The sequence below is a fragment of the Pleurodeles waltl genome, chromosome 1_1, assembly GCF_031143425.1.
Source record: "Pleurodeles waltl isolate 20211129_DDA chromosome 1_1, aPleWal1.hap1.20221129, whole genome shotgun sequence".
Lineage (NCBI taxonomy): Eukaryota > Metazoa > Chordata > Amphibia > Caudata > Salamandridae > Pleurodeles > Pleurodeles waltl.
In genome coordinates this window covers 949,606,308-949,619,178 of record NC_090436.1, presented here as the reverse complement: position 1 = coordinate 949,619,178, position 12,871 = coordinate 949,606,308, and the positions used below count along the sequence as shown (strand labels likewise).

At 42.5% G+C, this 12,871-nt stretch overlaps 1 protein-coding gene across 1 annotated transcript in view; it reads left to right on the top strand.

Annotated features, from left to right (window-relative positions):
- The window catches only part of LOC138289760 (alcohol dehydrogenase 1-like), a 510,381-nt gene that overhangs the window by 182,392 nt on the left and 315,118 nt on the right, over positions 1-12,871 (top strand). Inside the window, exons 4-5 of the mRNA XM_069230194.1 lie at positions 9,367-9,454; positions 11,493-11,712. Coding sequence (XP_069086295.1) covers positions 9,367-9,454; positions 11,493-11,712 — 308 coding nt within the window. The remainder of the gene's footprint in view (positions 1-9,366; positions 9,455-11,492; positions 11,713-12,871) is intronic.

The following is a 12,871-nucleotide window of genomic DNA, read 5'->3' as shown; positions in this document are numbered from 1 at the left end:
GTTCCTTTGTTGGCCAAGCTGTACTCTTCTTGCACTCCATCCACAAATCAGCTGGAACTACTGTCTCTAATAGAGTGTTCAAGTCCTCCCACAGGCATTTTGCAAGTTTCACGAACCTGTCTGTCTGCTGGTACCATTCTACTGGCTTCTCTCTCAATCTAGTATAGTCATTTGTAAAAGACAGAGGGGCATATTTATACTCTGTTTGGGCCGGAATTGCGTCGTTTTTTTTAAGCAAATCCGACGCAAAGCTAACTCCATATTTATACTTTGGCGTTAGACCCGTCTAGCGCCAAAGATCTTGGAGTTTGCGTAATTTTTTAGCGTGGACACCTACCTTGCGTTAATGATATGCAAGGTAGGCGTTCCCGTCTAAAAAATGACTCCAAGGCATGTGCGCCTTATTTAAACTCCCGTGCAAAAATGACGCATAGGAGTGGGCGGGTCAAATGACGTCCAGCCGCTTTTGCGTCATTTTTTAACGCCTGGTCAGGGCAGGCGTTAAGGGACCTGTGGGCTCGGAAGGAGCCCAGAGGTGCCCTCCCATGCCCCCAGGGACACCCCCTGCCACCCTTGCCCACCCCAGGAGGACGCCCAAGGATGGAGGGACCCATCCCAGGGAACTTAAGGTAAGTTCAGGTAAGTATTTTTTTAAAAATGTTTTTGTGGCATAGGGGGGCCTGATTTGTGCCCCCCTACATGCCACTATGCCCAATGACCATGCCCAGGGGACATAAGTCCCCTGGGCATGGCCATTGGGCAAGGGGGCATGACTCCTGTCTGTGCTAAGACAGGAGTCATTTCAATGGGGTTTGGGAGTAAAACAAAAATGGTGCAAATCGGGTTGAGGCCAATATTTTGCCTCAGACCTGACTTGCCCCATTTTTTGACGCCCAAGCTCCATTTTCCCCTACGCCGGCGCTGCCTGGTGTGGGTCATTTTTTTTGACGCACACCAGTCAGCTGCGCCGGCTAACGTCATTCCATAAATAAGGCGCCCGCATGGCGCTTTGGAATGGCGTTAGCCGGCGTTAAAATTTTTGACGCACAACTGCGTTGGCGCAGTTGTGCGTCAAAAAGTATAAATATGGCCCCGAATGTCACCTCTGCTCCAAGGGACGTGAACAAAATTTCCTCCTGGAATCTCTCTCATTGGTAAAATTTTCACTGGATTGTTACTTTGCTGCACATTTGCAGTTAGCTGCACAGGATCCCTTTTTCTTTTATCTCTTTTTTTTACCCATCTCCCTTTGCATCTGTCCAGTGTGCCCCATGTCTGGACATTTTGGAGTAACTCCTTAAGGTGTGCTTTCATTCCTGCAGATCTCATGTGTTCAAAGTTTTTGGTGTCAAAATCTAACCTGTAACTTCTTTTCAAATGTTTTGTTTTTCTATTTCTATGCCGTACTTTTCTGCCAAGTATGCTAGCTTTTGATGCACGTTGGTCACTTCCCTCATACATTTACGGCACAGAAATCTTAATTCTGCTTCTGTGTAGGAGTCTAGTCTGTTCACACCGATAGTTCTTTCAATGAGCTTACCCACTTCCATTCCTAGTCTTGTGTAGTTCACATACTCCTCTCCCTTATGAGCATTCTGCGGGGTATTCAGCTTGTCTAACCATTCAGTCAGTTGTTGGGCAGTGAGACCTTGCAACAAAATGTTGCTAGCCTGGGCATGTGGTGTCTGTTGCACAACTGTATTCGGAGTCTGCTTTGTGAATAATTTCATGCTCTGGCTAACGTTCGACCCTATGACAGTGAACTCCAAATGGACTAAGGTCTAGCAAAGATCTCAATCCGCCAAAACTCTGTCACACTGGAGAGACTACTCGGATATTCTCATTGAGTCCTCCCCTCATTGCATGTTGACTCAGAACTCCCTGTCCACTTGCACTGTTATTCTCTTGTGCAAACAAAGGTACATTTGGACCATTTGGACCAATGGTGACAGGTACAGATACAGCATCTGGGCTGGGTCTGACACTCGAGTTCTGTGGATTCATAATTCCTGTATTCTGGCTCATCAATGCAGGCATATCTGACTGTGTCCCTACTATCAGAGTGTACTTTGGCATTGCTTGTGACTGCACTTGAGCCGGTAAAGTGGAGTTAGTTCTGTCTGAACCAATATCGCTTTCGGGAAAACTTGTCCTGTTGGCACCATGAGGTTTGTAGAAGTTACCACAACAAGTACATCAGGGTAAATTTGCGGGACATATGACTGTGGCACCTGAGTTTGTGCTACTGGAGTACTAGGTGCATTAAGACTGCTCTTCATTGGGCTCTGTGTCAGGCTAGAATTAACCTGCACTGGACTCGTCACATTTACCAGTGTCGGAACTGAAGAATTTAAAGTAGTGCTCGGACCACTCTATTGTGCTGCATATGGTTGGGGGACGACTTCTCAATAACTGTAAAATAAACTCATCGTCTGATTCTTCCTCCGATGTCAAAGATTTTCTAGCCTCCCCACTCTCAGGAGGGCTTCTGTTAGTCTTTCTAGTGGCTTTCCTTCCTTCTTTCTCACTGTCCTATGAAATCGCATGAAACAACTTAATACCCTGTAAAGTCTCAGTACTTCAAAACCTTTGATTACTGTCCCATCTAGCTTCCACTAGTATCTTTACTGCTTTCCTCATTCTCCTCTCAAATTTTTGTTGCTGTTGCTTTTTGGCTACTAATTCCCAGATCGTTAATGCCTCAAACTGTGCTGGTCTTGGAGATGGGATCAGATCATACAGCACCCTCCTCAGATCCTCTAAGCTCCTCAAATTAAATGTTCCATGGGCAGGAAACACTAAACTCCCATCTTTCTCTGTCACTTTGCACCATTGCTTCAGCCAAAGACATGGCGCTGCGCTCTTTTCTTCGATTACAATGTAAACTGGTGTACCTTCTGGTGGTGCAATATCCCTTATACTCATTGTAATGTTCGGATATCCCCTTAAAGCACTCTTGAAAGTTTAGAAAAATTTCATTTTGTGACCTTTATTTTATTCCACATCAAATCAGGAAGTGACTTTTAATCTAGGAATTTTCTTCACCCACCTTCTCAACCAATTGTGCTTCACAGGTGGCTGCCAATACGTGTGCGACCCTTCTCACTAACCACCCTATCCCAGGACGGCACAAATGACGTCACACTCACACGTACAGCGGCTGACAAAGTCTTGCGGCTTATCCTCCTAAACTCCGATTCAAACTAGACTAATGCAATTTATTGCAAGCACTAAACAAAATCAAAACCCAATTTGTCCGTTTACTACAGGTAAGGTAATACAATCGCTTCAGAACTTTATGGATTTTTCGCTGACAGTGTTTCGCACTAACAGCTACTCCTTTCCCACTTTCCCTGATTCGCAAGCAAAATTCGACCTGCAAATTTCACTCTCAGCTGATCAGTGAGTCTGTCCTGGTGCACATAGGACTCGCCAAATCTCAGTTGAAAAATTATTTCACTCACTTTGACCCACACTCTGACTTGTCGACCACGCCCAATCGATCTATTAAACCAGACAAATTACAACAAGAACCAAGTGTCTCATACACTTTACAATATACTCTAGAGTCTTAGACCACGCATGGTTGTATGCCAACAACCATGTGGACAATTTCTGAGCACAGAGCGCCACACACATGTGAAGTTTGATGACTTCCCTACTCTCACACTTCTGAGTATGCACACTCCTTCTACAACTTCATTTGGAGTAAGCAAACTCCCTAAACCCTCACAAACATCACAATTCACCTGCAATTTACATAAGCTGTGCAAGCGCCAAACCTACTTCATTCACACTGTCACAAGAATGCCTAGAACATCCTCAAACAACCATTGTCAAGCTCCAGGATTCTGGGAAAGTCACTGTAAGTACTTAGGGGCAAATTTTCTTTCCACTTTGTATCATTGAATCTGAAAAATCCAAACTTTCACCAATTTCACCCAATCTACTAATTACTTTGCTCTTTGTAGGAGACTAACCCTTAGCTTACTACCATCTCTGGGGACACATGTTATTTCTCGCTCACTATTTCTGGGACAAATACTCTACCACCTATCTCTGGACTGTACTGGGCCTTTATGATGGCCTCTTTAGGAGACTAACCATCAACCTCTGCTACCATCTCTGTTAGCGCGCCAGATCTTATTAAGTAAACCTAAAAGGAGGCGTGAATAGGCTGATGGACCTTTTGACTGCGCTTTGAATTTTTCCCACCATGAACCCTCTACCAATACAAATCAATAGCACTAACAATCAATGACATCAATTATCAATAGAAGTCAGTAATTTCCACACACCATGACCTTTAGGCCATAAGTAACCACACTTATATGCGAAAATTAGAATGTTTATTTCCTTATATTAACAATGCTAATGTCACATAACTTAGTCTCAAAATCAAATGATAAACATACAAAAACAACACTGGCTGACCAAAGCCGCAAAAGAATCGCAATCTAGTCAAAGCTTGAGCCACTACACATTCTAAGGTTACAGTACAAATTAATAGCAAGAATAACTGTGCAAACAAAATAACATACATTTAGAATTCAGCAAAGAAAAGACATCAATTGCTATTACACATAGTGAATATCATGGGTGAACATCCTAACTAACTTCAGATTAGAATAGCATGTTTGGGCTTCATTCAAAACAATTTAGTCAACACAAATTTGGGAAACATCTAACTATTGCTCTATCAAAAGTAGCGGTTGGCACTTAGAAACAAAAACAAATAGACATCACAATCAGTAACATGGGCCCTCATTACGACCCTGGCGGACAGCAGAATTTAGGAGAAAATGACTGCCAACAGGCTGGAGGTACCTTTCCCCAAAATATGACATTAGCGGTTTGGCTCGAGCCAAACCGCCAATGTAGCACTCCGTCTGCCAGGGCAGTAACAGCCGCTGGGCTGGAGACTAGTCTCCAGCCAGGTGGCCGTCACTGTCCCACCCGCTGGATTATGACCCCACCTACCGCCATGGTTTTGTGGCTTCCTTACCGCCACGAAAACCAAGGCACTAATTGTGATAGGGAATCCCTTCCCTGTCACCGATCGGGGTCTCCCCTGCCACCCTCCCCCTCCCCAGAGTTCTCCCCTACTCTACCCCTCCACGCCAGACCCCCCGACATACACGCACATTCGCACACCATCTTCCACACGCATACACACACTCATACCCACATTCACCCGTGCATGCATACATCCATTCACACACACATCCACACACACTGACATACATACATGCACCCACGCATTTACACCACACAATACACGCACTCACACATCTACACATGCACACACATACCACACGCAACGCACACCTACATTCACGCACACACAAACATACACACACACACCCCCACACACACACACACACCACACACCCCCTGTCGGATCACCCGGCTTACCTGATTTCAGGGGGTCCTCCAACAGGAGATGGGATGGGGCGCTGCTGCGGGCAGCAGCGTCCACCTGCAGAGTACCACCAGGCCGTATCATGGGTCATGATACGGTCTGCCACCTTACCACCGTCCGCCGCCATGAATGTAGCCAGAAGTCCGCCATCCTTCTGGCGGAATTCCGGCTACGGTCATAATATGGCATCCGCTGGTAGCCACGGCGATGGACTTTTGGCGGCTGTCGCCGTGGTGGTAAGCGGTTTTTACCGCCACTGTCATAATGAGGGCCATAGTCCTAAAACCGGTCCTCGATATGATTCAGCAAGCTCTGACAGTCTCCGTCAATAGGACATCAATCTGGTCAACACAGCATTAAGTTCAGCATCAACGTTCAGAAAAAGCAAAGTCTTCAAGCAATATAGTTAAGCACATCTCTTCTTGGGATGGTCAAGAAAATAATGGCATTATGGCAAATGGAAAATGGACAAAATGGTGTCCTCCTCTCAGGACATCCGGCTAAGTTAGATTTCCTAAAACAACTTCCCATGTCCCTATTGGTTAAAGAATTGCATGTTTGCATTTAGTCCCATGAAATTAAAACCCAAATCTATACTTCTCACTAGTACATGGTTTACATGTCGATGATTGGCTCCTCGCTTTCTGTTCCCGCTTGGCTTGTCAGGTATCAATATTGTGGCAGCTTATACTCCAGTCAGTGCATCCATTGTCTTCTCCTGGGAAGGTCAGTCTTACACACATTACATTAAACATTGTTTCACTAGCAGGTACATCATTTAATAGCAAGCAGTTCTCATGAGAAAGACTTTTAGCTACGAGCACTTTGGCATCACAGTGGAAAATCACAATTTAATTCTCTAAACAGATATTTTATGTCGATTAAGAAATGCAGCTTGACCTTAGGCCATGCAAGTAGGCCAAGTCCTCACTAAGTTAAGGCTAACAATGAATAAAGTTAATATATAACCCTTAATATGACATATTGCCACATTAATCAAATATAAGCTCATCATATCATATTAATAAGCCATTAATAATTACACTTCGTGAAAACTGGTGGCCACTCAGGTAGTCACACCTTCAAAAGTGTGCATTATTTTTCTCTATGTTCATTCTCTATGCAAATTAAACACTCAGAATACATAAATAATCATTATTAAATTCAGCGTTAACAGAAGCAGCATGAACAAAGCCAGAACTATAATTCACAAGTGAGATTCTTAAAGATTCTTTAGATACAGAATATTAACACTTTTTTAAATAAATTGAGCTATTACAAGCTCTTGCAAACACCAGCTTCAATAGTTTCTCGAGAAGGGAATATAAGTTATTATGTATCGCTACTGAAGAACAAAAGCAAGCTCGTATTGAGCCACGTATAGATGTGTTCCCTCTTGTTTATCAGGATGGTGTTCAACTCTATCTTTTAAACAATCTGAGTACATTCCATAGATATTTAGTTACACATTTTTGTTTAGGTCTAGTACATCATTTGGTGTAATTTCCTACGATGAGGCATTGGAATAAGGGTAAGCTTCTTTGTCCTTGTTATGGAGAATCTCCCTCAATCTGCTAGACACTTTATATTGTTCTGTAAAATATATAGCGCTCTTCGAAGAAAACTGCTAAAACCTTTATTTTGAAATATGTACTTACATACTTAATTAATTTAGGAGCTGTAACGATCTGTAGTGCAGTGGTAGATTTTGTTTTGCATGCCACACCTATGAGAAAATGTACAACTCTTCTGGAATGTATAGATTATGAATTGTAGTATAGATTTTTTGACTATTTAGGGGCGTATTTAAAAGCCCCTAGCACCACCGGAGTGTCACTTTTCGTGATGCACTGGTGGAGCTAATCACTGCTCCATATTTACAAGGAGGTGTAATGCCACTTTTTGTGGCATTACGCCTACTTGTAAATATGGGCCCCTCCGACGCAGTTTTCTGCGTCGGAGGGACGTGCAAAGGGTGTTGCAGTGGCCATTCCACCGCAACACCCATTGCTTTTGATGCTGCCCCAAATTTACGAGAAATCGTAAATCTGTGGCAGTGCCAAAAACTAACGCCACCCCATGGGTAGTGTTAGCATGGCAAAACGAGGAAGGATGCTTTTATTCCTCCTCGTTTTTTGCTTTTTCTATGTGTGCTGCATTCTGCAGCACAAACAGAAGAAGCAAAAGGCCATGGATGATTGTTTATGTGCTGGAAGGTGCCCCTTCCTGCACATAAACAGTCATTCCAAAACAACGCTTTGGTACTTCTATGTGTGCTGCATTTTGCAGAGGTAGAAGTGCCAAATCGCCATTATAGATTGTTTATGTACTGGAAAAGACACCTTCCTGCACATAAACAATCTATCCCCTCAACGCAGATACCCTTGCATTAATTCAGCAGCAGCGCAGGGCGAAATGCAGAGGTGTGCTGTATTCCTCTAAACAAGGCACATCCCTGCGTTTCAAATGTGTTGCAGCATGACGCTGCTATTTTTGGCGCAGAACCACACTGAGCAACTTAGTCATAAATCTGGGCCTTAGACTGTGTTCTTTTGAAGTTTTACAGATTTTATTATTTTGATTAAGAATGCATGTAATTATGTTTAAAGTATGTTCTTTTATGGTTTATGTGTTTTATAAACCGAACAAAGACGGAATAACTGACTAATATACCTAGCACAGGACTTAGCAAAGATGTTGCACCGCTCCTTAAACAGCTGATAATATTGTACATATCTACGCAGACCTGAAGAGTATGGCCAGTTAATTACTCATGCAAAATGTTGACTATTTGGAGGACCGTGTCGCACCTGAATTTATACAGGTGCTGACAATAAAACGGCCACGTGTCCTAAGTATAGAAACCTGCATTCCACAATTGAATGTCCACCAAGGACTCCGTGCAACAGGTTCTCCCATTTAATTATTTTTCAAAATGTAGGGAGTTGAAGTAAGAATCATATTTGCTTTTTGGACGTGCAAGTATTGTGAAGTGTGTCTTGTTTGGGAGGTAAAAGATCCGGTGAGTTTTCGTTGGCAGAATATGAAGGAACAAACTGTGAGATCTTTGGATAGCTCTACTTTTGTTCACATAACAGCGTTGCTGAAAAATGTATACCACTGTGTTGAGTGCAAAATCTGGACAGTGCTAAACCTACAGAGAGTCACATGGTGATGATTTAATTGGAGGCACTGATGCAAAAAGTCCAGTTTAGTGTGTTGCTAAGGTCTGTGCCATGATGCTAGGGGGGCCCAACGCTCCCTTGATTGACAGTTTTACTCGAGCCAAGTCCTCCCGAGCACATTTCAAGAGAAGAACAACCACCCAGGGATAAACCCAATAATAGATGTAATTTTTAATATTATGTGACATCCCTCTTGCCCATTGCTAGTACCTAGTTGCCTTTGGCGTTAGGATTTCACTGAATGCTAGGCTACTCTTATTTCTTGTGCTTTGCATGAAAACCTTTTGGTATTTGCCCTGCTACAATGTCTTTGTACAAATGACAGGGTCTGCCTCTCTGCGACGGTCCTTGCACTGTGGTTGAGTCAACTTTCAGCTCTTGAGTTTGTGTTGCTTTGTAGCACAAATCTCTACCATGTATTGTGCAAGTGCCTGCATAAACATATATGAAAATTGGGCCCATTTTCAACACAACTTTAGCAGTGTAGCATCCTATATATGACTAATGAATTCTGAATGCAGTGTTATGATATAATAAATCTCAGAATGGTTGAAAATTAAAAAGGTGATCTTTAGTTACCAGTACTTCATAAATGGCATTAAAAGAGCAGGACCTGCTGGGATGCCTTCCCCTTATGTGTGTTTTTTAGCGAGCCCCACAAGCATAGAAAATGGATGATGAACATGTTGATAGTTCTGCTTCTAACCTGTTTGCTGCATCCATCATTTCAGATTAAAAACATTATGTTTCTATCTATAGGTGATAAAGTCATCCCAATTCCCATGCCTCTGTGTGGAAAGTGTCGATGCTGCAAACATCCATATGCCAACATCTGTGTTAAGAATGAGTATGTTTTTGTTTACTATTTACTTTATTAAACTTAACTTTCACTCTTACGTCTTTATTACATGACTGCAGAGCCATATCCATGGCACCTGTTAAAAAATAGATTCACACACTGCATTTTATAGTGCATAAAGTATGACTACAGTAGTGATACTTACCTGCTAAAAACACAACTCTCAAACCTCAGGATGGAGATCGTCACCTCGGCTTCTCCTGTCTTTTCAATGGAGACATTGCCACACATGTAAGTTTACCACTTAGGACCTTATTATGAATTGTTATTTTAACTAACGTCAGTTGAAATAACACAATTTGCAATTTCAACTGTTTTTTTGGGCCTGGAATTATAGGGTCAGAAATCTTAGGATCTGATAATTTCAGGCCCGTACACACTGGTCCTTTCAAAGCGGGTAAAGCAGCTGATGAGTGTCTGTGGCAAGTAACATTTCACAGCTCTGCCTGCTACTTGCAGCTGTCTGAGTGGAGCAGATAATGCCACCCTAGACTGGCCCAGGTGCGCCCTAACCCCCTGCAAACACATTCAACAACCTCCTCCCCCCACCAGCAGTTCTGGTGATATTTTTCACCTTCTCAGAGCAGGCCGCAAATGTCAGGAGTTCTGTTTTCACCGAAATGGTATAAAACTTTCTAGAGTAACAATTGCTCCGGTATCTCCACTACAAAGTCTGGCCAGCTTGTAATGAGGGCCCTAGGAGTAAATGTGAGTGGGACCATAAGGAATGTCTGGAAAAGGCTGAATACTAACTACTAAATAGGAGTGATTTAGCGAGGAGTAAGAAGGGGTTTAAGGAGCGATCTTGTAATATAAACACCCATCCACAAAAGAATAAGGCCATTGTTATTCACAACTACACTTCTAACGGTACTAAAGTACAAAAGGTCCCAAAAATTACTAAATGTTCTCTTGGTGTAAGGATAGCACCACATATAGCCACTCACACATACTGCAACACACTCCCACAGAAAAGAGTGGAGGACCGAATTTAACTCTGTAGTGGATAATGTTAAATCAATTAATTTATTTTGCTTTTCAGTTTAAATGTACCTCATTGTTTTACGTGTTAAAAGTCAAATTAAATTAAAATAAAAAATGTTCATAACTGTAAAAAGTAATAATTACCTGATTTAAAAAAATAAGTTAATTAAATGATTACACCTTTAATAAAAGATTTATATTATTTTAACACAACTTTAGAGTTATAGATATATTAAATAGTAATAAAATATTAGAATGCCAATTAGGTGTTTTTTTCCATTTTGTTTAAAAATATTTGTAACTTAAAATAACATATTTTGATAAATTAAATATGTAACAAACATATAATTTGATTAGTTACTGTGCTGTAATATTTTATTTTAGTAGTTCACTAACACATTCATTTTACATTAATAGATGATTAATATTTAAAAAACAAAAACAAATTAACAGTATAATTTTACCTGGTCTTTACAACACGGGAAAACTCTACCCCTGAGGTGAGATCTCTCTCCTGGTCTTGGAGATCTTTGCATGCTTGTGGAAAGTTACTGGTTGTAACTTTAAACTCATAAATTCAGTATTAAATGTCTCCAGTCCCTGGTTTCAGGGGCCAGAGACATATCAATCTTTACTTGGGTGTAACTCTACACTCGGAAACGCTGACTAGCAAAATTAAGTATTGTTTTATACAAAAGTGGAAGAGTGAATGTACCTGTGAGTTAATGTGCGTGTGCAAAATTACCTTTGTGACTAAGGTCCTATGAGTTTTCCACTGTCCTTTTCACCTGCTGGAAGCAGGTGAACAACGGCAGCATAAAAGGGCTCAGATTCCTGGACCCCATTGACAATAACACAATTCCTGCATGATATTCCTTATTCTGTGTCCTAAAACTCGTGAAAACTGTTTTGGAGATTCAGCCAGAATCATTAGTTCCAGCCCCTGAAGCTCCTACTCTAGTTTTCCAGGCTTTACGAAATAACACCCTTCCATTGAAAATTCGGAGAAATTTACCCTGTTGTTTATTTTTCCTTTATGCAGATTTGGGACATTTACTGGACTGATGGATGACAATACCAGCAGGTTTAGCTGCAAAGGGAAGCCGATTCATCATTTTGTTGGCACCAGCACCTTCTCAGAGTACACGGTTGTCAATGAAATTTATGTGGATAAAATCGATGATGCTGCTCCTTTGGATAAAGTTTGTCTAATTGGATGTGGATTTTCTACTGGATATGGATCTGCAACTAACATTGCCAAAGTAATGACCCCAATATTACCTTTCAATGTATGAATCTGTTTTTGTTTTGTGACTTTGAGGCACAATATGTTAGGAACATATCCAAGGATGGCTGAGAAAGGATTGAGGAGAAGCAGTTAGTCAAAGGCTCTCATAAATAGTAGCATTTCAGATGGTTCCGAAAGGAAACACATTGGGGCATATTTATACTCCGTCTGCGCCGAATGTGCGTCAAAAATTGTGACGCACATTCAGCTCAAACGTTGCCCCATATTTAAACTTTGACGCCCGCGGACGACAAAATTCCGCTGTGTGCTCCATTTTTTGGATGCGGCAACCCGCCTTGCGTTAATCATATACAAGGTAGACGTTCCCGTCCAAAAAATGACTTAAACGGCCATGCATCGTATTTCTGCTTTCGGGCAAAAATGACGCACGGCCGGGAGGCGGAGCCGGAAAATTACGCACAGCCCGATTTGCGTCAAAAATTATTGCCTGGGCCAGGGCAGGCGTTAAAATGGGGCAAACACACCTGTATTTAATCAGAACACACAGAAGCAACATCAGAGCAGCAGAGCAGCAACAGGGAGACATGGAGGTGATTCTAATCCAGCGTGCCCAGCAACAACAACAGCAGCTACAACAACACCAGCAGGGACCCCAAAGGCAGCACAGAAGGCAGGAGAGGATATTCCGGCCCAGAACAACCCTTCCTGGCCTCAGGGAACACAACATCATCCAGAGGTACAGGTTGAACTGGCAGGCCGTTCAGCAACTGCTGCGCAACATTGAACCGCAGTTGGCACCCACTTTGCTGACACTCCGCACCATCCCAACAGAAACCAAGCTGCTTGCCGTACTTCACATGCTGGCAAGTGGCTCTTTTCAAACAACTGGTGCCGTGTTTGCCGGAATATCACAACCATCATTCTCTGCCTTTTTGCCCAAAGTACTGGATGCCTTCATTGGACTTACACCCCGCCACATCTGCTTCCCTAACACACTGCAGAAGCAGCAGGAAACAAAACAGGGGTTCTATCTCATTAGTGGCTTCCCACATGTCCTTGGTGCAATCGACTGCACACATGTACGCCTTGTGCCACCTGCTGCAACTGAACACCTCTACCGCAACAGGAAGCACACACATTCCATCAACGTGCAGGCCATTGTCGATCACCAG